The 27,613-nt window shown below is 45.4% G+C and overlaps 1 protein-coding gene across 5 annotated transcripts in view; it reads left to right on the top strand.

Moving 5' to 3' along the window:
* The window catches only part of KIF20B (kinesin family member 20B), a 257,621-nt gene that overhangs the window by 459 nt on the left and 229,549 nt on the right, over positions 1–27,613 (top strand). For all 5 annotated transcript variants that reach the window (XM_073585893.1, XM_073585891.1, XM_073585894.1 and 2 more), the window contains exons 2-5: positions 13,474–13,640; positions 19,643–19,732; positions 19,807–19,926; positions 20,019–20,157. In XM_073585893.1, coding sequence (XP_073441994.1) covers positions 13,479–13,640; positions 19,643–19,732; positions 19,807–19,926; positions 20,019–20,157 — 511 coding nt within the window. In that variant the 5' untranslated portion in view covers positions 13,474–13,478. The remainder of the gene's footprint in view (positions 1–13,473; positions 13,641–19,642; positions 19,733–19,806; positions 19,927–20,018; positions 20,158–27,613) is intronic.

Raw genomic sequence — 27,613 nt, forward strand, 5'->3', positions numbered from 1 at the left:
AGGGTCTTTTCCTGTACAATTAATAATAAGGTGATTAGTGGATTTTCTCACAAATTACTGTAGTAAAAACTAAAGTCCCGTAGATTTGGTGAATCAGCGACAAGTTCCTAAGACTGAAATATAAAGGGGTCCACCGGCCTTGTAGAAATGATGGCTTGTCTACAGTACAGGCTGTGGGGGTCCGACTGAGACATCCTCCCCCTCCAGTCAGCTGTTAGACGAGGCCACGGATGTGTGCGACGTGTCGGTGCTGTGGGTCTCCCAGGGAAGTGGAGCACAAGCCAGCGCTCAGTCAGCTTATATCTCCATTAATTCTAAGTCGCTGAATGACCCCCTTTATAGGGGACCTGACAGTACTGTTTGTGTTGCTATGAAACGCTGCTGCATTTCCGAGACTTGGGAAAAGCCGCCATTGGCTGTGGACTTGGATGACTAAACCATGGCAGCAGGTCCCAGATGTCTCTCCCTCCAAACAAAAGAGCATTGTTATTATTGAGGTCGATATGGCATTGACTTGCAGGGCCCCGGCCAACTGCCAGGTCTGTTTTCTATGGCCTTTGGCTGGCAGCCCTGAGACCCATTGCTTACCTGCCAGCATTCCTGGCTCTTATATTATTCACGAGACTGGATCGCCCTCACCCAGGGCAGCGGGGTACTCGGTACCGGGCCCGTGGGTTTCAATGGGAGATGTCACGGTAGCTGTGACCCGGTCAGTGGCCCTGGGCGTCCATTGTAAAAGGGAGGATGTTGAACATGTGGATGATGGTGAAAGTTTATAAGTGAATGATTTGTGACGCCACCTGTGGTGTTTGGCAATGAAGATGTTAAGCCGACGCTGCAGACAGATCCTCTGGGACAGATGGTATGGTGCAGCAATGATGTGGCCCTGCACACGTAGGGCGGTAGTCCCAGGGCAGTGTAGATAGAGCAATAGTGAGGAGAGCGTAATGGTGCAGTGTTAAGCACAGAGATGTAGCAGTGCTGAGTGGGTTGGCGCAGGAATAAGCGGAGGACACCAGGGCATGTAGTTCCAAAGCTTTACTCAGTCTGTTGTGCATACAGCTGCCCGCATCAGTGCTGTGTCCTCCAGGTCAGGGGCTCAGCCAACCTCCAGGCAAGATGAAGTACTCCATTCCAACACTCCGCCAACATATGCCGTTCCTGAACGTCTCCTTTCTAGAGCTTCTAATGAAGTACTTGTGGTTGTCTTAAACCCAAGTTCCTCCTTTAAAATGTTGCTTTGAACTCTACTTGTACGGCAGACAGCTGTAGCCTACTTTGGGGACTTCTTGCTACCAAGTCCCGGCTCACTCACGTTGCTGTTGTGCCCCCAAGTCTTGTGTGGGAATAAAGTGGTGACAACTTCTATTCCTCCGGTGTCTGCTGCAGGACCATTAGTATCCATACAACCTAGGGGACCTGACCCCGGCCATGCGCTTAGAACTTGAGGAAGGGTTTCACTCCGACCCTAGTCCTTAGTTCTCTTCTTCTCCTTACATTCCGTACTAATCTTTCTTTCTTATGGAGAATTAGGCTTTCTGAATGTAACTCTTTCATGTGCCATTGTGGCGCCCCTGAGGCTCAGTTGCCACAGAGGTACTGTGCCACAGAGGTACTGCACCTTCCCCTGAGGTGTGATACCCCACCATCCAGTTAAGTTGGAGGCTCCTGACCACGCTCCAACACCTGCATCCCACACAACAAGGTAGTTCAGCAAAGCCACATTATGGCTCCCTGCTTGGAACATGAAACGTGCTGGGAGGCGGGTGGAGTTAGAATACATAAAAGAGCGGGAGGGTTTAGGATTAGAAGTCAGTTGGAGAGAGTCACTCGGAGTGAGGAAAAGAGATCCCTGGAAGAGGGATTGAGGAAGGAGGTGCTGCAGCAGATCTCAGTGACCTGGGTCTGCTGGCACGGGAAAGGAAAGAAGGTGAAAGACATTGAACTGAAACCTGATCTTCCATAAGAAGGAAAGACTAGTACAGAACGTAGGAGTAAAAGGGAACAGAGGACGTGGGTTAGAGGAAGAACCCTGCCTAGAAGTTCTAAGGGCAAGGCCGGGGCCCTGCCCCCGAGGTTGTATGGACACTAATGGTTCTACAGCAGACACCGGTGGAGTAGTGGGTTGTAAATGCACTACTCCCATCTAAGACTTGGGGGCACAACAGCAACATGGATAGTGAGCCGGGATTCAGGAGTAAGGAGTCCCCGAAGCAGGCTACAGCTGTCTGCTGTACAAGTAGAGTTCTTGGGAACATCTGTCAGGAGGCACTCCAGTGTAACTCAGTACTGGGAGTACTTCACACTTAAAGACGCTATAGAGGAGACGTTCAGAAAGGCACATGTTGGCGGAGCGTTGGAAGGGAGCATTCCATCTTGCCTGGAGGTTGACTGAGTCCCTGACCCGGAGGACACGGCACGGAGGCAGGCACCTGTGTGTACTACAGACTGTGAGTAAAGCTTTGGAACTGCAAGCCCTGGTGTCCTCCATTCATTCTTGCGCCAACGCATCCAGCACCGCTACATCTCGGTACCAGCTTCTACACAGCTTGTGCCTCTCCTCTTCCACTACATCTACACTTCCCTGGGGCTACAGCTCCACCTGTGGGGAGCTTCACTATCTTGGCTACAACACACCACCAGCCCCAGAGGATCTGCATGCAGCATCGGCCTAACATCTCACTTGCTGAACACCACAGTTGGCGTCACGAACTATTCATTCAAACCATTACATTTCTCCCCATTACTTGGGCGCCCAGGGCCACGGACCGGGTCCCCGCTGCTGTGACACATCCCGCTGATATCGGCCAGGTACAGAGTACCTCACAGCCCTGGGAGGGTGACCCACCAGCAGATTCAGGTCACTGAAGTCTGCTGCAGTACTTCCTTCCATCCATCCCACTCAGGGGATGTCCTCTCACAGACTGACCTCGTCCTAATAATCTCCCGCTCTCTTGTGCAGACTAAGCTCCACCCACCTCCCAGCACTCTTCGTGTTCCAAGCAGGGAGCCACCAAAGGTGCTTTGACTACTATGTTGTGTGGGATGCAGGTGTTAGAGTGTGGTCAGGTGTCTCCACCTTACCGGATGGTGGGGTACCACACCTCAGGAGGAGGTGCAGTACCTCTGTGGCGACTGAACCCTCAGGGGCGCCACAAGACTGGCACAGCATCATCAATGGAGCCTGAGGCACATGTGGCATCGTGTTGGTCTGACTGAGATGAGCGACTTTGCCTTTTTTCGGGTCGAGTCGGGTTTCATGCAACCCGACTTTTGCAAAAGTCGGGTCGACCGCAATCGGCCGATTATCGTGAAAAGTCGATGGCCGACTGAAACACGAAACCCATTGCAAGTCAATGGGGAAGAAAAGTCGGCAGTGAGTGGAGGACAGGAAACTCGCCTACAGTGCCCATTTTAATGCCAAAAACATCAATTCTTATTACTTAAGCTTGTCAACCTCAATTTACTTTATAATAATAGTTAGGCATTGAAAACTGGGGGTTATTTGGCTAAAGTTGTTGGTGGGGTAGGGCTGGCTCCAGATTTTCGTAGGCCCAGGGCCAAAGAGTGTCACTGGGCCCCTTTAACACATGCCACAATTCATGATCCTCTGATACGGCAGAGAAATAGCAGTATAGTACAATGAAAAATACTTCATTTCTTACATCACATGACTGATATCCATTTTAAATTCTCCAATAGCTCCAAAAACGGACAGTATATTACTCCATACAGTATTATGGGCACCGCATAGTGCGCCATACAGAGTAATGAGGCCCATATATTTCTCCATAAAGAATCATTGGTCCCATATAATGTTCGATACAGTATTTGATGAGCTCCACATAATGCTACAATATATGTTGGTCCCCATGGATTAAGCTCCACTGTCTTATGGGCCCAAATAATGTTCCATATATAATGGCCCCATTTCTAATGCTCCAGTGTATAATGGGCCCTGTAAATGCTGCTCCAGTGTCTTGATGTCCCCCATTTGGAAAGCTCCAGCATATGATGGGCCTCACGGATGATGCTCTAGTGTACGATTGGTCGAAATAATGCTCCATATATAATCTGCCCCATTTACAATGCTTCAGTATATGGTGGGCCCCATGGATGATGCGCCAGTGTCTTATGGCCCAAATAATGCTCCAGTGTATGAACCCTGTAAATGCTGCTCCAGTGTGTGATGTCCACCTTTGGAATGCTCCAGTGTATGGTGGGCCCCATCTATCATTCTCCAGAGTATAGTGCTCCCCAAAAATTGCTCCCAACCTTTAAAACAATAAATAAGTCTCCTCGCTAGGGAATCCCTGTACTCTGGACTCCTCGTCCCCATCTTCCATCTCACTGCACTTGGACTGTTTAGGCAGAGGGCGTACAGATGTGATGTCATCACGCTCTCTGACCAGAATGTCACTGTCAGGAAACGCGGAAGACGTCACGGCGGTGGAGCAGGGAGAGTTAAGTATTTCAGCTTTGCAAGTGCTGTGATCCTGAGCAAGCAGGGGGGGCCCACTCGTTGGTGACGGCACTGGCACAGGGCCCCTCATATTACGGCGGTGTCTGACGGCGGGTGGGGGTGACAGACACTTTTGCGTATTATGAGGGGCCCTGTGCCAGTGCCATCGCCCATGAGTATGCCCCCCCCCCACCTGCTCAAGGAACCTGCACTTTCATCTGCACCTTCCTCTTTGTCACCGTGTAAGGTGGTGTAGTATGCGGGAAGGGGAACCTGAGTTTCATCCGGGTCAGATTCTGGCTGTGTAGAGTCTGAGGCGAATGTAGTGGTCTGGGTCAATGTACCAGCAGAATCATCTAGCAGTGGCTGGGCATCAGTGCACTTGTGGCGCCCCCAGGAGTACGGTCGCCACAGTGGCATTACCTTCCTCCTAGGGAGTGTGATGTCATGCTTGGGAGCAACGAAAGATCTCTCTAGCAGTTAAACCAACACACAACACAGTTCCCACTCCAGGCCAGCAGGGAGAGCTCTGAACCTGACAGCTGAGGAGTTGCCCTCTGTGGTTGGGAGGAGGGAAGTTAGGGCAGTCTGTGAAGGGAAGGGGAAGTGTGTGGACGTGAGAAGGGGAGCTGGAGGATGAGTAGAGTTAAGGCTCACTCCTAGCTGGAGCGCATGGTCCGGATTCCGGTCTCCGAGTTTGTAGGGACACTGACGGTCCTGCAGCAGAAACCGGAGAAAGTAGCAGCTGTAAATGCTCTACGGCTGCCTGCCATACAAGAAAGTTCCAAAAGAGAGTCAACAGGGGGAACTTCAGTGAACTCAGTACTGCGAGTACCTCAGATAAGCGCTAGAATGGAGGCGACACTACCTATCTGCAGAGAGAGAATTCCTAGTTTGCTTCCAGGCTGACTAACTCCTCCATCTGTACTCTGGGTCCTGGACGACACTTACCAAGTACAGGTAAAGGAACTGCACGACTGTGTCTGTCATTCTTTCTTCTGCGCCTGGCGCACGGCTCTGCTACATCCTGCACTGCACACCATCTACCAACTCTTTCATCTGCCCTGCGACTACGGCCCTACCTGTGCAGGGCTTCTACATCTTAGCTGCACCACAACATCTGTCCCAGAGAAGTGACTTCAGCGCGGGTCAATCTGATCAGAAACCACAGGTGGCGTCACGTATCATTCACCTATAAACGTAATTCACCCCTTTGCATGGATGCCCAGGGCCACGGACCGGGTCACCACCACTGTGACACATCCCTCTGAGACACCGGCCCGGTACCGATTAACCCCACTGCCCTGGCTGGCGACCCACACTCCATGTCAGATTCATCTTGGACTGGGGAATTCACGATTTGACTTGATAACCCAGGCATGGTATGATATAAAGAGCTACATGGACTAATGTGAAGTGTGGCCTGCTGCATCGTTCACTTTTGGTGGGGGTGAAGGACACAAGGAAAGGGTTTCTTCCTGACCAGGAGCCAGCACTTGACGACTCAGAGCTTGCATTTTTTTGAAACTTCAGAAGAGGAGGGCATATTAGCTGGAGTCTGTTTCGGCAATGTAAGCCAAAACCAGTTCCTGATGCTCCGGCTTTAAAAGCGGTTAACCTACTTCCAGAAAAGGTGGCCTTCCGGAGCCAGACCATGACGCAGGCTCAACACCTCCTGCCTTAGGTGCTATTGTGCTTTTGCCATTACCAGCAGATGCACCACCACCACCATCAGTACCAGCTGGAAACCCCCGCCCACTTCCACGGCCTCTTCCACCATACTTCCTCATTTTTGGGAAAATGTACCCAAAATACCACCAGCTATATGGTACTGTAAAACAAGGTACAAGGTGTATATAGTATTGGGGAGAATTTGAATCTCCCTAGAGATTTTAGGAGGCTGACAATGATGCTCTCAGTCCAAGTATGGCAGCAGGCAGCCTAATAAGCAGGACTGCTGCACACAAAAGTGTGGAAAAATGAACGCTTGGAAACTGTGCAGAAAAGAGGAAGAAAAGTATTTTTGCTTTTAAAAAAGCAGTGTGCAAACAGCAATGAAGCTATCAGGGAGCCTTATAAGGCAGCCTAATAACCAACAGAGCTGATGCACAAAAATAGAGCCTCCCCTGTCACTGCACACAAAGTGTTGTGTTGTACAGTGGAAATCGCTAACAGCAGAAGCAGTTTTTTTGTTCTTCCCTGCCTAACTCTCTCTTATTCAGAATCAGCATCTGCAACCTCTCCCTAATGCTAAGATCGGCAGAAGTAAAATGGCGGTCGGTGTGCACGCCCTTTTATAGCCCCTGTGACGCCACACAAAGCAAGCCAATCACTTGCATGCCCTTCTCAAAGATGGTGGTGACCGATGCCCATTTCATCGCGTTGCCCACAGTGTGCGTCCTCCATCCTTGGCTGAAAAAGGGCGCTGGAAGCATCATTTGAAACGCGACTTTGGCGCTCTGGTGGCCGACCTCACGCTATGGTCGGTCGCCGACTTATGAATTTGACCGACCCGTTTCGCTCAACTTTAATAAAGAGGTGCGGATTTCAAGAAGTAGATGGCGCTTTTTAGGGTTTCCGTTTAACGTCCACAGAATAGTCACCTGGTCACTGGACTGGGTCCTGAGATTCAATTTACACCAGTTCTAGTTAGAGGTAATCTGTCAGGAGGGTTTCACTCCAAAACGTTTGTGTGCACATGTAGCCCTTTCAAAGATACCGTAAGGCCCCCGTCACACACAGCGACGCACCAGCAATCCCGACAACGATATGAACTTGTCAGGATCGCTGGTGTCGCTACATGATCGCTGGTGAGCTGCCAAACAGGCAGATCTCAGCAGCGATCAGGACAGCGACGACGTGGGTAACAAGCGCGCACGTCGCTTAGTTACCCGCTGTGTACCTTAGATACCAGCGTGCTGGTGCAGGGAGCTGGTAACCAGCGGGTTTCTAAGCGCTGCGTGGCGTTTAGAAACCCGCTGTTAACCTTGGATACCAGCTCTAGCTCACTGGTCTTCCACCTGCCACACGCAGCGTTGTGTGCTGGCCAGCGGGAGACCAACGATCAAAAAAAGTCCAGGTCTTTCCAGAACAATCAGCGATGCCCGGCGGGGGGGGGGGGATCGCTGGTGAGATCGCTGTTGCGTCACAAAACTTGTGACTCAGCAGCGATCTCGCTGTGTGTGACGTGGGCTTAAAGGGAATCTGTCACCCCTTTTTTGAGATCATATAATGATATCATTCAATTGTGTCACATAAAGATTCTCTTAGTACTTTTGCTTCCCCCTGACCCCGCACCTTTCATGCATAAATACCTTTTTTATATCGGTTCAGATGTATGTAAACTGCCACGGTCCGGTCCGCTGGGCGGGGCTTATTCAACTGCTCCACCCCCTCTCCCTGCCTTGCTCTACGCATTTCTTCTTGTGTAGAGCAAGACAGGGAGGGGGGAGAGCAGGTGAATAAGCCCCGCCCAGCGGACCGGACAGCGGCAGCTTACATACATCTGAACCGATATAAAAATGGTATTTATGCATGAAAAGTGCGGGGTCAGGGGGAAGCAAAAGTACTAAGAGAATCCTTATGTGACACACAGTTGAATGATATCTCAAAAAAGGGGTGACCGATTCCCTTTAAGTCCAGCGATATCTCTATTTGGCCAGTCTGTTCCTCCTTTACTGAGAGATGTGCATTTGAATAATTATGCAAATGAGGCTAAAGAGCTATGGTAGATCTGAGGCCTCTTTCACTCCAGCTCTATTCCTCATCCAGTACAGCCTCTATGCTATGAGACTTCATGCAGCGGAGCTGTCAGTCAAGTAGGGGGAGGCGTTGGGTGAGGAATAGAGCTGGATAGGTAGTAGGTATAATAATATTGGCCAATTAAAAATGTATGTCGCTTATCCGATGTTCATGACATTACGGTAGCTTAGGTGTCCGACCATTAGCAATAACTGTCACTATAAGCTACTGCAATGCCTTGCACATGAGGTAAACAACATAGATAATCAGAAGAACTATACTACATTTCTAATTGGAGGCTTTAGCTATTATTTTTTATTTTTGTTATTACACCTACTATATATTGGATTGTAATGTGGCGATGGGAATATCCCTTTTAAGGGCTGATTGTCACAAAATATTAACAGAAGTGATAGTCCCCTTTATGTCACTTTCTGGTGCTCACTAGTGATTAGCATACAGTTGTGGCCAAAAGTATTGACACCCCTGCAATTCTGTCTGATAATACTCAGTTTCTTCCTGAAAATGACTGCGAACACAAATTCTTTATTATCTTCATTTAATTTGTCTTAAATGAAAAAACACAAAAAGAATTGCCCTAAAGCCAAATTGGATATAATTCCACACCAAACATAAAAATGAGGGTGGACAAAAGTATTGGCACTGTTCGAAAAATCATGTGATGCTTCTCTAATTTGTGTAATTAACAGTACCTGTAACTTACCTGTGGCACCTAACAGGTGTTGGCAATAACTAAATCACACTTGCAGCCAGTTGACATGGATTAAAGTTGACTCAACCTCTGTCCTGTGTCCTTGTGTGTACCACATTGAGCATGGAGAAAAGAAAGAAGACCAAAGAACTGCCTGAGGACTTGAGAAACCAAATTGTGAGGAAGCATGAGCAATCTCAAGGCTACAAGTCCATCTCCAAAGACCTGAATGTTCCTGTGGCTACCGTGCGCAGTGTCATCAAGAAGTTTAAAGCCCATGGCACTGTGGCTAACCTCCCTAGATGTGGACGGAAAAGAAAAATTGACAAGAGATTTCAACGCAAGAGTGTGCGGATGTTGGATAAAGAACCTCGACTAACATCCAAACAAGTTCAAGCTGCCCTGCTGTCCGAGGGTACAACAGTGTCAACCCGTACTATCCGTCGGCATCTGAATGAAAAAGGACTGTATGGTAGGAGACCCAGGAAGACCCCACTTCTTACCCCGAGACATAAAAAAAACCAGGCTGGAGTTTGCCAAAACTTACCTGAAAAAGCCTAAAACGTTTTGGAAGAATGTTCTCTGGTCAGATGAGACAAAAGTAGAGCTTTTTGGGCAAAGGCATCAACATAGAGTTTACAGGAGGAAAAAAAAAGAGGCATTCAAAGAAAAGAACATGGTCCCTACAGTCAAACATGGCGGAGGTTCCCTGATGTTTTGGGGTTGCTTTGCTGCCTCTGGCACTGGACTGCTTGACCGTGTGCATGGCATTACGAAGTCTGAAGACTACCAACAAATTTTGCAGCATAATGTAGGGCCCAGTGTGAGAAAGCTGGGCTCCCTCAGAGGTCATGGGTCTTCCAGCAGGACAGTGACCCAAAACACACTTCAAAAAGCACTAGAAAATGATTTGAGAGAAAGCACTGGAGACTTCTAAGGTGGCCAGCAATGAGTCCAGACCTGAATCCCATAGAACACCTGTGGAGAGATCTAAAAATGACAGTTTGGAGAAGGCACCCTTCAAATATCGGGGACCTGGAGCAGTTTGAAAGAAGGATGGTCTAAAATTCCAGCAGAGCATTGTAAGAAACTCATTGATGGTTACCAGAAGCGGTTGGTCGCAGTTATTTTGGCTAAAGGTTGTGCAACCAAGTATTAGGCTGAGGGTGCCAATACTTTTGTCTGACCCATTTTTGGAGTTTTGTGTGAAATGATCAATTTTTTGCTTCATTCTGTGTTTTTTCATTTTAACCCCTTAGCGACAGAGCCAGTTTGCAGCTTAATGACCAGGCCAATTTTTACAATTCTGACCACTGTCCCTTTATGAGGTTATAACTCTGGAACGCTTTAATGGATCCCGCTGATTCTAAGATTGTTTTTTCGTGACATATTGTACTTCATGTTAGTGGTAAAATTTCTTCGATAAGTCTTGTTTATTTATGAAAAAAAACGGAAATATGGCGAAAATTTTGAAAATCTTGCAATTTTAAATTTTTATGCCCTCAAATCAGAGAGATGTGTCACACAAATTTCTTAATAAATAACATTTCCCACATGTCTACTTTACATCAGCACAATTTTGGAAGCAAAATTTTTTTTTTTGTTAGGAAGTTATAAGGGTTAAAAGTTGACCAGTGATTTCTCATTTTTACAACAAAATTTACAAAACCATTTTTTTTTTTTAGGGACCACATCATATTTAAAGTCATTTTGAGGGGTGTACATGACAGAAAATACCCAAGTGGCACCATTCTAAACACTAGACCCCTCAAGGTGCTCAAAACCACATTCAAGAAGTTTATTAACCCTTTAAGTGCTTCACAGGAACTAAAGCAATGTGGAAGGAAAAAATTAACATTTAACTTTTTTTTTTTTTTGCAAAAAATTTACTTCAGAACCAATTTTTTTTATTTTCACAAGTGTTAAAAGAGAAAATCAACCACAAAATTTGTTGTACAATTTCTCCTGAATACGCTGATACCCTATATGTGGGGGTAAACCACTTTTTCAGCACACGGCAGAGCTCACAAGGGATGGAGCGCCGTTTGACTTTTTCAACGCAGAATTGGCTGGAATTGAGATCGGATGCCATGTTGCGTTCGGAGAGCCCTTAATGTGCCTAAACAGTTGAAACCTCCAACAACTGACCCCATTTTGGAAACTAGACCCATTAAGGAACTTATCTAGATGTGTGGTGAGCACTTTGAACCCCCAAGGGCTTCACAGAAGTTTATAACGTAGAGCCGTGAAAATAAGAAATCTATTTTTTTCCACAAAAATGATCTTTTCGCCCCCCAAATTTTTATTTTTTACAAGGGTAACCGGAGAAATCATACCCGCGCAGTTGTTATGCGATTTGTCCTGAGTACGCCGATACCCCATATGTGGGGGGGAACCACTGTTTGGGCGCATGGGAGAGCTCGGAAGGGAAGGAGTGCCATTTTGGAATGCAGACTTTGATGGAATGGTCTGCGGGCATCATGTTGCGCTTGCAGAGCCCCTGATGGGCCTAAACAGTGGAAACCCCCGACAAGTGACCCCATTTTGGAAACTAGACCCATTAAGGAACTTATCTAGGTGTGTGGTGAGCACTTTGAACCTTCAAGTGCTTCACAGAAGTTTATAACGTAGAGCCGTGAAAATAAAAAGTATTTTTTTTATTTCCACAAAAGTGATTTTTTTTTAGACCCCAATTTTTAGACCCCCAAGGTTGGCAAATAGTGGAAACCCCTCAATTCTTGCTCCAACCCTAACACTAATCCCTAACACTAATCCCTAAGGCCTCTTTCACACTTCCGTTTTTTACAATCAGTCACAATCCGCCAGGTTTAGAAAAAAAAAACAGATCCTCAAATTTTTTTTGAGGATCTGTTTTTTTCCCATTGACTTGCATTAATGGCGGATTGTGACGGATTGCTGTCCGTTGCATCCGTTTTTTGTGAGGATCCGCCAAAAGTTGCTGTCCGTCACCATCCTCAAAAATTTCAAAACGGAGCTTGTAACGTTTTTTTCCTCTGGCGGATCCTGCAAACACTGATTTAACCCGAATTTCTTTCTGGGTGCCGGACCAAAAAAAAAAAAAAAAATTCTCTCTCTCTTTTTCTTTTTCTTTCTCTCTCTCTCTTTCTTTCTTTCTCTCTCTTTCTTTCTCTCTCTCTTTCTTTCTCTCTCTCTTTCTTTCTCTCTCTCTTTCTTTCTCTCTCTTTCTTTCTCTCTCTTTCTTTCTCTCTCTTTCTTTCTCTCTCTTTCTTTCTCTCTCTTTCTTTCTCTCTCTTTCTTTCTCTCTCTTTCTTTCTCTCTCTTTCTTTCTCTCTCTTTCTTTCTCTCTCTTTCTTTCTCTCTCTTTCTTTCTCTCTCTTTCTTTCTCTCTCTTTCTTTCTCTCTCTTTCTTTCTCTCTCTTTCTTTCTCTCTCTCTTCTTTCTCTCTCTTTCTTTCTCTCTCTTTCTTTCTCTCTCTTTCTTTCTCTCTCTTTCTTTCTCTCTCTTTCTTTCTCTCTCTTTCTTTCTCTCTCTTTCTTTCTCTCTCTTTCTTTCTCTCTCTTTCTTTCTCTCTCTTTCTTTCTCTCTCTTTCTTTCTCTCTCTTTCTTTCTCTCTCTTTCTTTCTCTCTCTTTCTTTCTTTCTCTCTCTCTCTCTTTCTCTTTTCCTGGCCAGCGATTCCTTTAAATTTCTTCATTTTCAGGATCCGTCTGAAAACGGATCCTGTGCCATCCGTTCACATCAGTTGAGAACGGATCCGCTTGTCCGCCTTTTTGGCGGATTACAACTGAAGTGTGAAAGAGGCCTAACACTAATCCCTAACACTAATTCTATCCCTAATTCTATCCCTATCCGGTCGCCGTTATAGGGTTAATAACGGCGATCGCAAAAGCGGGGGTCGGTAAAAACCGACCGATTCATGTTCTCTGGGGTCTCGGCTACCCCTGGCAGGCGAGACCCCGGAGAAAATCCAACACTGGGGGGCGCTATTCACTTAAATCATAGCGCCGTGAATTAACGGCGCTGTGGTTTTAGTACCCTTAATTACCGCCGTTAAAAGGCGTATCGGCGGTCGTTAAGGGGTTAAGACAAATTAAATGAAGATAATACCAAAGAATTTGTGTTTGCAATCATTTTCAGGAAGAAACTGAGTATTATCTGACAGAATTGCAGGGGTGTCAATACTTTTGGCCACAACTGTACTTACTCAGATAAGGCATTATGGGAACATGCTCAGGTGCTTAACAGTGTGTCCTTGGTGTGCTCAAATAATATGTTCGAGTCCCTGTGCCTGCATGTATCATGGCTTTTCGACAACTGTTTGTTAGGCAATCCCTGCATGTGTTGTGGCTGTCAGACGGTCGTGAGACAAGCAGGTGCAGGGACTTGGAACATATGATACAAGCGCAATGAAGGCACCTGAGCATGCTCGAATAACACCTTGTTTGCTCATCACTAGTGCTCACACAATCCCCCCCGGTTTGTCCCGGTACTGTCTCAACATTCTGGAAAGGGATGCAAGCGGTGATTTTTTTTTTGCGATATTTCTCATAAACCTTTTTTCCATATGGTCTTTTCAGTAAAAATGAAGCCATCTGAAGATAGTCGCCCCCCTCCTAGACCTTCCTATCTTGGAGAAAACATAACCTATCCAGAAAGAGATGAACCACTATCGGTAGATGACATCAGAACCAATCTATCAGAACGCTTTTTATTACTGGATGACTCCATATCTTGTCCTACCCAGGTAAGGATGAAGGTTACAGAGCATTATAGGGGGTTGCTGCGCATGCCTTGAATACAAGCAGAGTTCAAGACTTTCTGTTGAGCCCCTTTTACCACTTTGATCATGCTTGATGATTGTCTTGTGTTATGAATGGGGGTTTCACAACATGGACCCTCACCAACATCACTTAACATCGGCTACAATAGAAAAATTTGTTTAAAAGTTCAGTTACCTGCTTAACGGGAAACTGACAGGTCCCACCTGCCCTCCAACCCACTATCTGTGTATTTTGGTTAAATACCCTGCCTAACCAGTCCTTTATAGAGATGGGCGAAGAGGAAAGTTCGGTGTCCGTACCGAACACCTACTTTTCGGGCACTGACTTCACCAGGAAGTCTGTGTTACTGTTGAGTTTCGGCTGCCCGAACACCGGGTGTTTGTTGCGCTGTCATGTGCATGGCAGCGCGGCAAGCACCGCTTCTGATCGGCGGTGAAATCATCCCTGCCGGTCAGAGAGCCGCGGTTCCCACACTGAGCGCTCAACTGTGATCGGAGGTATGAAGTTTACCTCCAGTCACTGGTGTCAGCTGATGGGACTACAGCTCCCATCATCTGACACCTGCTACTGCAAATTAAAGTGAGAGCAGGATGGGCGGATGGGAGTATTCATCAGCCGCTGCTGCGCTGTAAATAAATGATGATTAAAAAAAAAAAAAAAAAACACAGCATGGGTCCCCCTGTATTTTTGCTAACCAGACAGGCAAAACTCACAACTGGGGGCTGCTACACTCAGCTGTCAGCTTCAGCAAGGCTGGATATCAAGAAGAGGGGTCCCCATGCTGTGTGGGGTTTTTTTTTTTTTTTTTTAAATAAAAAAAAAAACGGCGAGGGGTTCTCAAACCCCCCCCCCCCCCCCCCCTCATTTTTGACAACCAGCCTTGTTAAAGCAGATAGTTGGAGGATGGTATTCTCAGGCTGGTAGGGGGGCCATGTATATTGGCCCACCCGCAGCCTAAAAATAGCAGCCCGCAGCTGCCCAGAAAAGGCTATTAGCGGTACCAATTCTGGCCTTTGCTCTGCTCTTCCCACTGTAGTGGGGTTTATATTTGTGGGGTTGATGTCACTTTTGTATTGTCAGGTGACATCAAGCCCATGGATTAGTAATGGAGAAGCGTCTAAAAGACACATCAATTACTAATCCTATAGTTGTATGGTAAATAAAGACACAGCCAGAATAAAGTCTTTTATTTGAAATAGTACTAAACACAGTTTTCCATTTTTATTTAAACGCCAATTTCACCGAAGCATTTGATCTCCTGTAGTAAAGCTAAAATAAAAGAACAAGATACCATACCTATCCGTCAAATAAAAGAGTGAGAAGCCAGCGCTGCCTATGGTCAGAACGCAATACATAAAGTGCATATGCACATATTGATTTCTAACTGTATTTCAAAATGAGACATTTAGCAAACAATTGATCCACCCTGCCATGTCAAGGCATTCTCATATGGGGCAGTCCTACTCTACGTTTTTTATATTTGCTGTGCCATTACGGCCTCCTAAATGTATTAAAAGCAAGACCACATTAAATGCAAACTATACCTGAGGCTTTTCTGAATCACTCCCATGGCGCCAGAAAGGACAAGCACAGATAAAGGTTGACCAGGTCCGGACATGGACATATCAGGTCTAACTTCCGCACTGCCAGAACAGCAACCACAGATGAAGGGTGAAACAGGCCCAGACACAGGTGCACAATCAAACAGAGCCTAGGGCTGGGCTGCTGTATGTGTGTACAGCAGCCTAGATCAATCACAATGAATACAGAGAGAATGGCGTGCATAACCCAGCCGCACGGCAACAGTGGTGGTCAACCACAACCAATATCAAATGAAAAAAAGAGAAGCCAGCACTGCCTATGGTCAGAATGCAATACATAAAGTGCATATGCACATATTAATTTCTCACTGTATTTCAAAATGAGACATTTAGCAAACAATTGATCAATTTTTTGAGCAGCCACGTCAAGGCATTTTCATATGGGGCAGTCCTACTCTACGTTTTTTTTTTTTATATTCTCTGTGCCATTATGGCCTCCTAAATGTATTAAAAGTAAGACCACGTTAAATGTCTATGACTTGGTCAACCTTTATCTGCGCTTGTCCTTCTGGCGCCATGGGAGTGATTCAGAAACGCTTCAGGTACAATTTGCATTTAATGTGGTCTTGCTTTTAATATATGCACTTTATGTATTGCGTTCTGACCATAGGCAGCTCTGGCTTCTTTCTTTTTTTTCATACCGTGGCATTTAAAAGTTTGGGCACCCCTGGTCAAAATTACTGTTATTGTGACCAGTTAAGCAAGTTGAAGATGGAATGATCTCTAAAAGGGCTAAAGTTAAAGATGACACATTTTCTCTGTATTTTAGGCCAAAAAAATTATATATTGTCATTTTTTTACTTTTTTAAAAATTACAATAAGGAAAATGGGCCAATGCAAAAGTTTGGGCACCCTGCATAGTTAGTACCTAGTAGCACTCCCTTTTAAAAAAATCACAGCTTGTAAACGCTTTTAGTAGCCATCCAAGAGTCTTTCAATTCTTGTTTGATGGATTTTCATCCATTCTTCCTTGGAAAATTCTTCCATTTCTGTGAGATTCCTGGGTCGTCTTGCATGCACTGCTATTTTGAGGACTAGCCACAGATTTTCAATGATGATCGAATCGGGGGACTATGAGGGCCATTGAAAAACCTCTAGCTATTGCCTTTTGAGATAGTCAGTCTATTGTGGATTTTGATGTGTGTGATCATTATCCATTTGTAGAAGCCATCCTGTTTTCAAATTCAGCTTTTTTACACATGGTGTTATGTTTGCATAAAGAATTTGTTGAAATTTCATTGACTCCATTCTTCCCTCTACCTGTGAAATGTTCCCTGTGCCATTGTCTGCAACTCAACTCCAAAGCATGATTGATCCATCCCCATGCTTAATGGTTGGAGAGATGTTCTTTTCCTGAAATTCTATGCAATTTTTTCTCTGCACATACCTTTGATCATTGCGACCAAAGAGTTTTATTTTAACTTCAGCGATTCACAGGACTTGTTTCCAAAATGCATTGGGCTTGTTTAGATGTTCTTTTGCATACCTCTGATGCTAAATTTTATGGTGAGGGTGCAGGAGAGGTTTTCTTCTGATGACTCTTCCATGAAGGCCATATTTGATAAGGTGTCTCTGAACAGTAGAACAATTGCCACAACTCCAGAATCTGCTAAATCTTTCTGAAGGTCTTTTGCAGTCAAGTAGGGGTTCTGATATGCCTTTCTAGCAATCCTACAAGCAGCTCTCTGAAATTTTGCTTGGCCTTCCAGACCTTATCTTGACCTCCTGTAAACTGCTATTTCTGAATTACATATTGAACTGAGGAAAGGACAACTTGAAAACGCTTTGCTATCTTCTTATAGCCTTCTCCTGCTTTGTGGGCCTCCACCATTTTCGTTTTCAGAGTGCTAGGCAGCTGCTTAAAAGAACCCATGGTGGCTGTTTTTTCGCACAAGGTTAGAGGAGGCTGTGTGTTTCTAAACCTGTGGAATCTGCATCAGCTGGCCTTTTCTAACATTGAGGGTGAACAAGCCATATCTCTTACAGGCTAATTAAGGTCTGAAACCTTGGTCAAAGTTATCTGAGCACACAAATCTCCAAAGGTGCCCAGACTTTAGCATCGGACCATTTTTCTTTTTGTAATTTTTAAAATGTGAAAAAATTACAATGTGTATTACTTTTTAGCCTAAAATACAAAACAAATGTGTCATCTTTAACTTTAGGCCTTTTAGAGATCATTTTATCTTCAACTTGCTCACATTAACAGTAATTTTGACCAGGGGTGCCTAAACTTATGCATGCCACTGTTCCTGTCCGTCGTTCTGTCCCACGCTGTAATCCAATCTGGGGGATTAGCAGTTTTTAACCTGGACGGTGCCAAGATGCGACCGTCCAGGCTGAGAACCACTGGGGAATAAACTGCTGTGAGCGCAGCCTCAGAGACCGGTGGTGATGTCCTTGAGGTTACGTCCGGTCACTGAGGCTCCGTTCACAGCCGGGCTGAACTGGGGTGACCTCGGTGAGATCCCCGCTAGCAGCTGTCTCTCAATGTTAAAATTAACCCACCCTTAAAATTATAGACTGTTCATGTCTTTGTCAGTGGGCAAACTAACAAAATCAGCAAGGGGTCAAATAATTATTTCCTTCACTGTATGTGCGGATCACTTTATAGGACATGTTGGGGAGGGTATTCGGCAACAATTACCCAAATACTGGTGGGTTGGAGGGCATGGGGGACATGTCAGGTTCCCTTTAAGGTGACTATCCAATGCTGTTGCTACTACCACCTCATCTGCTTTTCTTTCCTCTGCTTCATTTCACACCTAGTCAACAAAGCAGTTCTTTCTGTTCTCTGAGTGGTGTCACTGCAGGCATCCTATTGATTGACAGCCGGCTCCCCATCGTTAGACAGCAGGGAGCTGGATATCAATCAGCACAACATCAGCAGAGATGCCCAGTCAACAGGGCAGAGTGGTGGAAAAGACCTCTGTTGACATGGAAGCATTGTAATCACTGGTAGGACCAGTCTGTGACTGCTCAGCCAGTGGAGATTCTGTATTACTATGTAAAGCTGGAGTCACACATAGCGACTTACCAGCGATACCGACACCGATATCAAGGTGTCAGGATCGCTGGTAAGTCGCTATGTGATCGCTGGTGAGCTGTCACACAAACAGCTTCACCAGCGATCAGCACAGCGATGCCGAGTGCCCGGCATCGCTGGCCATCCCTGTAAAAAATAGAATTAAAATAAAAAATATTGTTATTCTCACCTTCCGACGTCCCGCGCAGCCTTCCTCTCTCCATGCTCCGGTCCCAGTAATCCTTTGCGAGAATGACCGCGAGAGTCACGGTCTCGCGGGAGCGAGAAGTCTCGCAGTCATTCGTGCAAAGGATTACTGGGACCGGAGCGTGGAGAGCGGAAGGCTGCGCGGGACGTCGGAAGGTGAGAATAACAATATTTTCTATTTTTTACAGCTGATCGCTGGTCACCCGCGTGTCACACGCGGGGGGGCGGTCGCTGATCGCTGTCACACACAGCGATCTCGCTGGTGAGATCGCTGTTACGTCACAAAAGTTGTGACTCGGCAGCGATCTCGCTAGCGAGATTGCTATGTGTGACTCCAGTTTTAGACTATGGGACAAGTCATCAAATGGGTTACATCAGAAAACACTGAAAAGTTTGAGCATTTTTTTGCGTAATGTGAAGTTGTGCAAAAATTATAACTTGCCGTTTTCACACCAGTCCTGGCTGTTTCAACCAAAGTGGAATGGCTGGTATTTAATGATGCCACTCTTAGCAAAGATGGTACTGCCACGAGAGTTCAAACAGAGGAAGTAGGTCACTGAAACGGTGAGCTTTTTATTCAAAGAGTAGATGCAGGGGGTCGGGGAATAGCAGACAGGGAGGAGAAGGCCCAGTTCGTAGTCCGGCTTCTGTGCACTAAAATCTAATTGGCAGAACACTTTAAATGGTGATTACAAAAGAAGAATAGAGTGGATTTCTTCACCAGGCAATCATGTGACTGCAAGCATGTGATTGACAAAAGAACAATAATCAATGCATATAGGTTGTGCACACCCAAGATGCAATGTATTGAAAATCACTTTATTGTCACAAAAGCACATACACAGTTAAAAACATTTAAAAACCCGCAATAGTAACCTCCCCCCCCCCCCCCCCCAACCAAAACTGGTCAAATACAAATGCAGTCCGCCTAACGGGGTACCATGTGAGCATCCAATACAAAATGGAAACAAGCAAATTACAGGATGAAAGTCCATGCACAAAAGGGGGAGGGCAAGGTTTCCCAGTGTTTGGCCCAGATGTGCCAGTCTATTCTAGGAGGATGTATGGTAATGAAAATTTAGGAGAAGCAGTTAATTAGCTTGTATATTATTTATTTATTTTTTTTTCTTCCTAGAAAAGCTCATTGGATGCTAAAGAGCCTATGCATGTTTATCTTCGTGTAAGACCTTTTACTGGACCGGAGATTGAGCAAGGGGAGTCCCAGGTGAGTGTCGCATGGCTGTAGGTGACTCGTCTGTTGTTGTAGTTTTCTAATATTGTGGTGATTGATTTTTGTAGGATTGCATCAGTATTCCTGACCCCTGTAGTGTGCTGGTAAAGGCTCCTCTTAGTTCCCAAGCTTGTCGGCTGAGTGATAAAGGCAGTGGTTCGATGGCTCAGAAGTTCACCTTTACCCATGTAAGAACCGTGCTCCAGATTAACAAATAACTGATTTATTCTAAAACTGTGTTGTAGTTGATTTGAAATGGTTGTTGTATCTTCTAAAACAGGTGTTTGGTCCCGAAACGACCCAAAGTCAGTTTTTTGAGGACACTTTAAAGAAACAAGTAATTGATTTTATGAAGGGACAGAATCGTCTGGTTTTTACGTACGGCGTCACTAATGCTGGCAAAACATTTACATTCCAAGGTAAGTGCCATGGCACAGAAATGCTCTTTATATGTTAGTAATTGGACCTCGGCGCCATTCAGGATGAAGCTGCAGAGCCTGTTTCATGGGGTTGAGAGCTCTGATTTCAGAATTGCTTGGCTTCTGACATCTATAAATATGGGATAACTTTTAAGGCTGTGTGCACACGCTGCGGATTAGGTGCGGATTCATCCGCGCGGATTTTGTAAAATCCGCAGGTGAAACCGCAGGTCAAAATACCTGCGGTTTTACCTGCGGATTGCTCTGCGGTTTGGCCCTGCGGTTTTACATCTCCTCAATGGAGGAGATGGCAAACCGCAGGGGAATCCGCAGAAAGAATTGACATGTCAATTCTTTCTGCGGATTGAAACCCGCAGATAATCCGCGCGGAAAATTCCGCACTGTCTGCACTGCGGTTTTTGATTCCCATAGGGAATCATTGTACTGTACACCGCAGCAAAAACTGCTGCGGGTCCGCAGCGGCCAAAACCGCTGCGGAACCGCAGCAAAATCCGCAGCGTGTGCACACAGCCTAATAATTTTTTTTTTTAATAACACTTTAACACAAGCAGTAAATCCCTGTATAGTGTCTCCTGCTTTCAGCTGAAAATATGGTATCCAGTCTAGGCAATGCTCTGCTACAGTGCATCAATGTGAAATCCAAGCTGTTTCTCATAAACTACCAGAGATGTGTCCAGCTGCTGACGTAGCTGATCGATCACTGCCAAGACTGGATACAATGGTGTTCACTTCTCTGTTGCGTATGGGGTCTTTAAATGACCTCTATCAGCACTGAGTGACTGTTCAAACCAAGTACAGGCGCTCGGGGCTTCACGGCGTGGCCGATCATTTCTTCCCACCTGCATAGTTTCCAGCTCTCTACACCTTTCTCTGCCCCTATGAAGCCAGAGCTGTCAAGCAAATAAGCGGGTGGGGGAAATAGAGGGAAAGCAAGCAGATGGGAAGGTGTATATAAATGATTAGCCCCGCCATATGTCAGGGGTGCTTCAGCAGCACCGCCACCTCAAGTAACAAGGACACAGAGTGCATGTGGAGGACTCTTACCCGCAGCCCCGGGAGTCCTGGTGTCTAATGTGGGTAGGAACAGAATAGCTTGAGGACCTGCTGGAGGTGGAGCAACGATGAAGAGCCTAGGTGTGCACAGGACCTACGATCATGTGACCACAGGGGGCGGGGCTTAGCGTCCTACTACTGCAGATGATATAATATACTCGCTACAGGAATACTGAAGTAGAGGAGAGGGGAACTTGGGTCAGGCAAGCCAGGAGGTCATACACAGAGCGGGCAGCGAGGTACAGGAGGGATAATCACAGGTCAATACGTAGCCAGGGGTCCTACACGGAGCGGGCATAGAGGTACAGGGTCAGAATACAAGAGACCTTAACCGAGACAGGACCGAATCAAACACCAAGCAAGCATACGAAGACAGGCATGAAGCACAGACAGAACAGGGTCAGGCACACTCAGCTAGCAGTATAAACGACAGGGGACGGCTCCTCCATGAGGCTATAAGAACCCTCCCCAGATCCATAGAGAGGCTTCCCAGATTAACCTCTACACCGCTTAACCTGGAGCCTCAGTAAACCATGACACCATGAAGCGCCAAACTCTTGTGCTTGATTTAAACAGTGATTCTCTGCTGACAGTCACTTTAATGTAGACAAGTATTCTCATTCAGTGACAGTAAACTTAGACTTGAAAATGGTGAGTAATTGAATTTCAGTGTATTAGAAATTTGTGACACTTTATACTATGTTTTTGGGGGTTGTTCACTATGTGGCAACCACTTCTCAATCTCTGTTCTCCCCTTGTAAATTAACAGCTATGCTTGCCTCCTGTGTCGGCCCTGTGTCTCCCAAGGATCATGTGACATTGTCACATAGTCCCTGCTGCCAATCAGCTCTGGCTTCACTCTGCTCTCCTTTTTGGATTAATTTAATATATGCGGATTAAATAAAAGATCAGCATTTAACAATGTCAAGTGATCACCGGGAGAGCCAGTGCCAACACCAATGGAACCACGTCGGCCTTAGAGTGAGTATAGGTGTTACTTTACAGAGGGGAAACTGCAATGGAGTAGGGGTTGTTAAGCTTCTTTTTTTTTTTTCTGTTAAATTAGGAAGCTTCTTTAGTAATTTGGCAACTTTAATATACAACGCATTCTTTAAGTAGCAAATAAAATGTTTGTGTAGAGATGAGCCTTTTCATCTCCTTTATTATGAATGCGTCTCCTGTTTGTACTAACTAGGGGAAGTTTGTTTGCAGTTGAATTTTTTTTTTTTTTGGTACGTCATTCTCCATTATAAGCAATAGATGGCGCCCTTTCTCCATGAAAGCACTATATATGTGAATTGACCAAGATGGCTTTTCGTTTATAACAGTTTACAGCTTTAAGATTTCGGGTTTAATGCACAATTGGCATAATATGGTGGATGTTCTTTAAAATGCCCCCATCCTCTCCACCGGTGCTAATTTCTTATGATGTGCATGTATGCTAAAAGTAACTTTTTATTACCACTTTGCTGTAAACTTATGTCTCAAACACAATCCACACAACCACTACTAAGGGGTTTCACCACTAGTTTACAACTTAATGGGTCCAGAGTTCTTTAATGACTGTAACATCTTTGACATGGGAGAGGGGTTGAGGCGCGGGGGGGGGAATGAGTTTTGCCTATATTGGTGAATTAAATTTTAGTAAATAAAAAACAAGGCTCGTCTTCAATCTAATTTTTTCATTGTTTTGGAAACCCTGACACCTTATGAGCTTGATCCAAATTTCAGCTCTTTCTTCTGTGGGAGTGTTCCTTCCAGTAATACATGCTGGATGTGATCTATGTGTGTCTCCAGCATCTACTGCCTTTACTTGCTTACATGCAATCGACACAGCTCCAATACTACTTAGTCTTTGTTTACCTCTGTCTATCTTCTTGTTTGTGGGGTTTTTTTTTTCCCCCTCTCCACCTTTTGAAATTTTTCACATATCCACTTCCCTCCCTGCTGCTATTCTTGACATTGAGAGGAAGGTAAACTGAGTCATTTTGAGTAGGAGATAATTCCATTTAGACAAAGGACTTGTATTATGCATAACATTTTAATAAAAGGTTGATTAACCCCTTCCAGACATAGGCCGTACTCGTGTATCCAATTTTGCAGACCGTTCCTGCAAACGAGTATACCGGAATGTCATGGTGATCGTGCGGGCACAGGAGTGGTGCCTGCACGATCGCCATCGGGTGCTCGGCTTATGTGATAGGCAAAACCTGGCTGTCACTGACCAGAGCGTTACCCGCAATGCCTCAGCTGTTTAACCCCATAAATGCGGTCAATAGTGATGGCAGCATTTAGAAGATGGGGAAGGGGCTTCTTTTCGCGTCTGATCTGCGCCCCCATGACGTCGTGTGCTGCCAATCATTATTGCAACTCTAGGTAATCATGTCAACCTGTGTCTGGCAGGTGTAGACCACCATGGCAGCAGCTTGGTCTCAAATGCTTTGTCAGTACTGACAGGTATAATGCATTATACCAGCAATCAGAGTACAAAAAGTTAAAGTTCCATAGAGGCACTAAGAAAAAAAAGTTTAAAAAATCTTTTTTTTCATAAAAATATATCACAAAATGGAGAACAAAAAATGAATACCAATAAATGTGTATATCTGAAAAATAAAGTACACATTTGGACTTGCCACTTTTGGAATGAGCTGACCAATATAGCTATCAAATTAGTTAATCCCTTCAGTGAACCAAAAAAATAATAAAAACCTGCTTTTTCATCATACCGCTGAATGAAAAGTGGAATAAAACGCGATCAAGAAGATGAATGTAATGAAAATTGGTATAGCTGAAAACGGCGTTTTGTACCGCAAAAAAAAACATACAAATCCGTCAACAGAAAAATAAGTTATAGCTCTCAGAATAAAGCTATGCAGAAACAATTATTATTTTTTTTTTTTTTCCCCCTACAAAATGGTTTTTATTGTGGAAAAGCATCAAAACATGAAAAATTCTCGGGGCCTTACAGGAGGCTCCTTTCGAACCGCCGCAGAACGTGTCACTGTCCGTCCTCTCTTGGAAGGTGGTTTTTCTAGTGGCAAATACGTCAATCAGACGAGTTTTGGAATTAGCAGCTCTGTCCTGCTGTTCTCTGTTCCTGAATTTTTCATCAGGAAAAGGTAGTTCTCATGATGTTCCCGTCCTTCCTGCCCAATTTCGTCTCCTCTTTCCATCTCAACGAGGAAATTGTTTTGCCTTTCCTTTTGTCCGGCGCCAGTCCATCGCATTGAGTAGGCCCGCCACACCCTGGATGTGGTTAGGGCGCTGAGACGGTACATCTCATGGACGGCTCCCTTCCACAAGTCAGATGCCCTGTTCATACTTCCAGAGGGGCATAGGAAGGGTCTAGCCGTGTCAAAGCAACGCTAGCCAGAGGGATTCCCCTGGCGATTCAGTAGTCCTACTGTATCAGGAACGCGCCTGTCCCACTGGGGATTAAGGTGCACTCTACCTGGTCAGTGGGCACCTCTTCGGCCATTCGGCACCAGGCCTCAGCAGAACAGGTCTGCAAGGCTGCGACTTGGTCCAGTCTGGTAATATTTTGTAAAAAGTATGCAATTTCATTCTCAGGCCTGTCCGCAAGGCTGCGACTTGATCCAGCCTGCATACCTTTACAAACATTGCCTAATTCATTCTTAGGCCTCTGCGGATGCAGCCTGCAATCGGCAGTACCTCACTGTTGACTCAGTGGTACATGGGGTATTAGCAGATGTATGCTCCCCACCCAGGGACTGCTTTAGGACATCCCACTGTCTGTGTCCCCCAATGAGGCGTAGGAGAAATAGGGATTTTTGTGTACTCACCGTAAAATCCTTTTCTCCGAGCCAATCATTGGGGGACACAGCACCTGCCCTGTTTAGCCTATTGGCTCACTGTAGCATTCTTAGACTTTGACTTATGGTTATTATTGACTGTTTATGCTCCTACTAATTTTTTTCACCGAACTGGAGAAATCTCAGCCAGCGAGAGGGTGTATACTGCAGGGGAGGAGCTAACTTTTTTTACTTAGTGTCCTCCTAGTGGCCAGCAGCATAACACCCAATGTCTCTGTGTCCCCCAATGATTGGTTCGGAGAAAAAGATTTTACGGTGAATACACAAAAATCCCTTTTTTTCTTTTTTTTTTTTTTTTTCCCCACAAGACTTGCAGGACAGATGGTCTTCCTTGCCTTGTTGCATAAGTGGCAAAACACACAGCTTCTTTCCAGGATTTGCGGGGCAAGAAAATTTCTCTTTAAAAATATTTCTTGGAAGTGACTGACTGGCAAAGCGGATGGTGTCCTTAAAGGGAATCTGACAGCAGAGTTTGATATATAATATGACGGCAGCATTAGAGAAGGAAAGAGACCCCGTTTCCAGTGATGTTTCAATTAGTTTACTGGTTACATCAGTTATGATAGTCAGTGTTCTCTTTTCGGTATAACTCTTGCTCGCAGCACAGCTTTCTGTGCGCATTGTATAGTGACAGAGAGCTGCTAATCAGTGCTGAGGGCTTGGTTGGACTACCCAACTTCACGTGACAAATTGTCCTGTAATGATGATCTTCTGCTGATAAAACGTTGGTTGTAGTAAAACTGCAAAACACAGCCCAGTAATACATCACTGTAATCAAGCTGTCTGCTGCCTCATGAGGGTGCGCTCAGATTACATAGCAAAAATCTGACAGATTCCCTTTAACGACCCAGTAACTGGCAAACAGCTATGGTACTCCCTTTACTGGTTCTTGTGTGCTTTGTAAGCTACTGGGCAATATAATCATAGAAGCCACTGACGGAAAGCATACACTCCTACCTCTGAGAAAGCATACTCTCCTACCTCTGAGAAAGCACATCCATTCCGGCTCTCAGAAGAGGTCAAGACCCTTTTTGGCTTGTCTTGCTGCTTCGTCAGCATGGTCACATGAGACGGGCGTGCTGTAGACCATCCTGGAATCCTTTTTCAGCACACCTCAAGCTTCCATAGCCAAGATCACCCCCACATCAAGACCAGATTAGTTTGGGCAATTTTCTTTTGGATATGTCTGTCTGTAACACGTGCAAAGTTCCCAGATATATCAGCTCATTTCTATGTGCTCCAAAATAGAGTAAAAACAAAAATGGAAAGCGCACATAGGGTGTATTGTCTAGAAGAACCACAATGGCAAGCAAGCCCAATCAGTTAGACTCACCTGCTGAAGTTGTGTGAGTCACAACAAACTGGGAATCACTCATAAAGGTCCGGTCGTCGCTGGTATCCCGCTGGTAGTAAATGAAAGCAGCTGGTTTTGCCACGAAACGCGTAGGCTTATTTAAAGAAGTTTTTTTATTATATGGACTTCCGAAGGGGTGTGTGTGTGTGTGTGTGTGTGTGTGTGTGTGGGTTTTTTTTTTTTTTTTTTTTTTTTTTTTTCTGGTCAGCGCGGTTTACTCAGCCCGGCTCTTTTTTCCACTTTGGATTTGTTCCAAAATAGAGTAGGCTGAAGCTCAATTATCCGCTATCTCGGAGTGAACCCCACCGGGAGATTGATTCGTCCTGATGTGTTTGCCTATCTCTGCTTCAAGAGGTGGACTCCTGTTTGGGGACCTAATGGCCTCAAGACTCAACTGGAAGTTGGCTAGGTTCTTGTCCATGATGCCAAAGTTATGGCAATGAATGCTTTTGTCAAACACTGAAACCAGTTCAAGTTACTCATCTCTTCCGCTCTTTCTCGAGTCCTCAAGAAGGTCAAGGAAAGCTGCATGCTAGTAATCCTCATAGTCCAAGATTGACTAGAGCTGCATATCAAGTCCATGTTTGCAATCTACTAGTCGATGCTCCCTGGCAAAATCTTCTCTGGCAAGATCTTCTCTGTACAGTGTCGTTCCCCTGAATTTAGCAGCATGCCATTTAACTGCATGGCTGTGAAGCCAGCGTTTAATAACCATAGGATTCTCAGGATGCATCATCCAGACAATGCTTAAACGCGGAAACTGTCCATCTCCCACGGCACATGGAGGGCGCCCTTCTGTTGGTGTTGGGATCGGCAAGCTCAACAAGGGCATTTTTCTGTCGTTGCGTAAGGTCCCCCCCATATAAGTATTTGTGCCTTACCTGCCTCTGTGCCTCCAGTGCGTGTCACTGTTGTGGTCTCTGTTAATGGGCTGCAGCAGTAATGTCACATTGACAATGCTGCAGCCAATCGCTAAGTTTAGCGATTTAAGCAGTTTACATTTTCATAAAAATAAAAAATCATTTAGGTCATTTAGGCCTGTACTTCCCCTGCCATCCACTGTGGATGATCCACTGTTGATGAGTGCTTCCTTTTTAATTGAATGCTGCTGATGCCCTTCCCGGCAGAGCAGAGTGCTGTGATTGTCTTGGTGTAAGGAGGCTGTGATGACGAATGATCGTGTCATGGCATATCC

The sequence above is a fragment of the Dendrobates tinctorius genome, unplaced genomic scaffold, assembly GCF_039654945.1.
Source record: "Dendrobates tinctorius isolate UK_male_01 unplaced genomic scaffold, ASM3965494v1 ptg000089l, whole genome shotgun sequence".
NCBI lineage: Eukaryota > Metazoa > Chordata > Amphibia > Anura > Dendrobatidae > Dendrobates > Dendrobates tinctorius.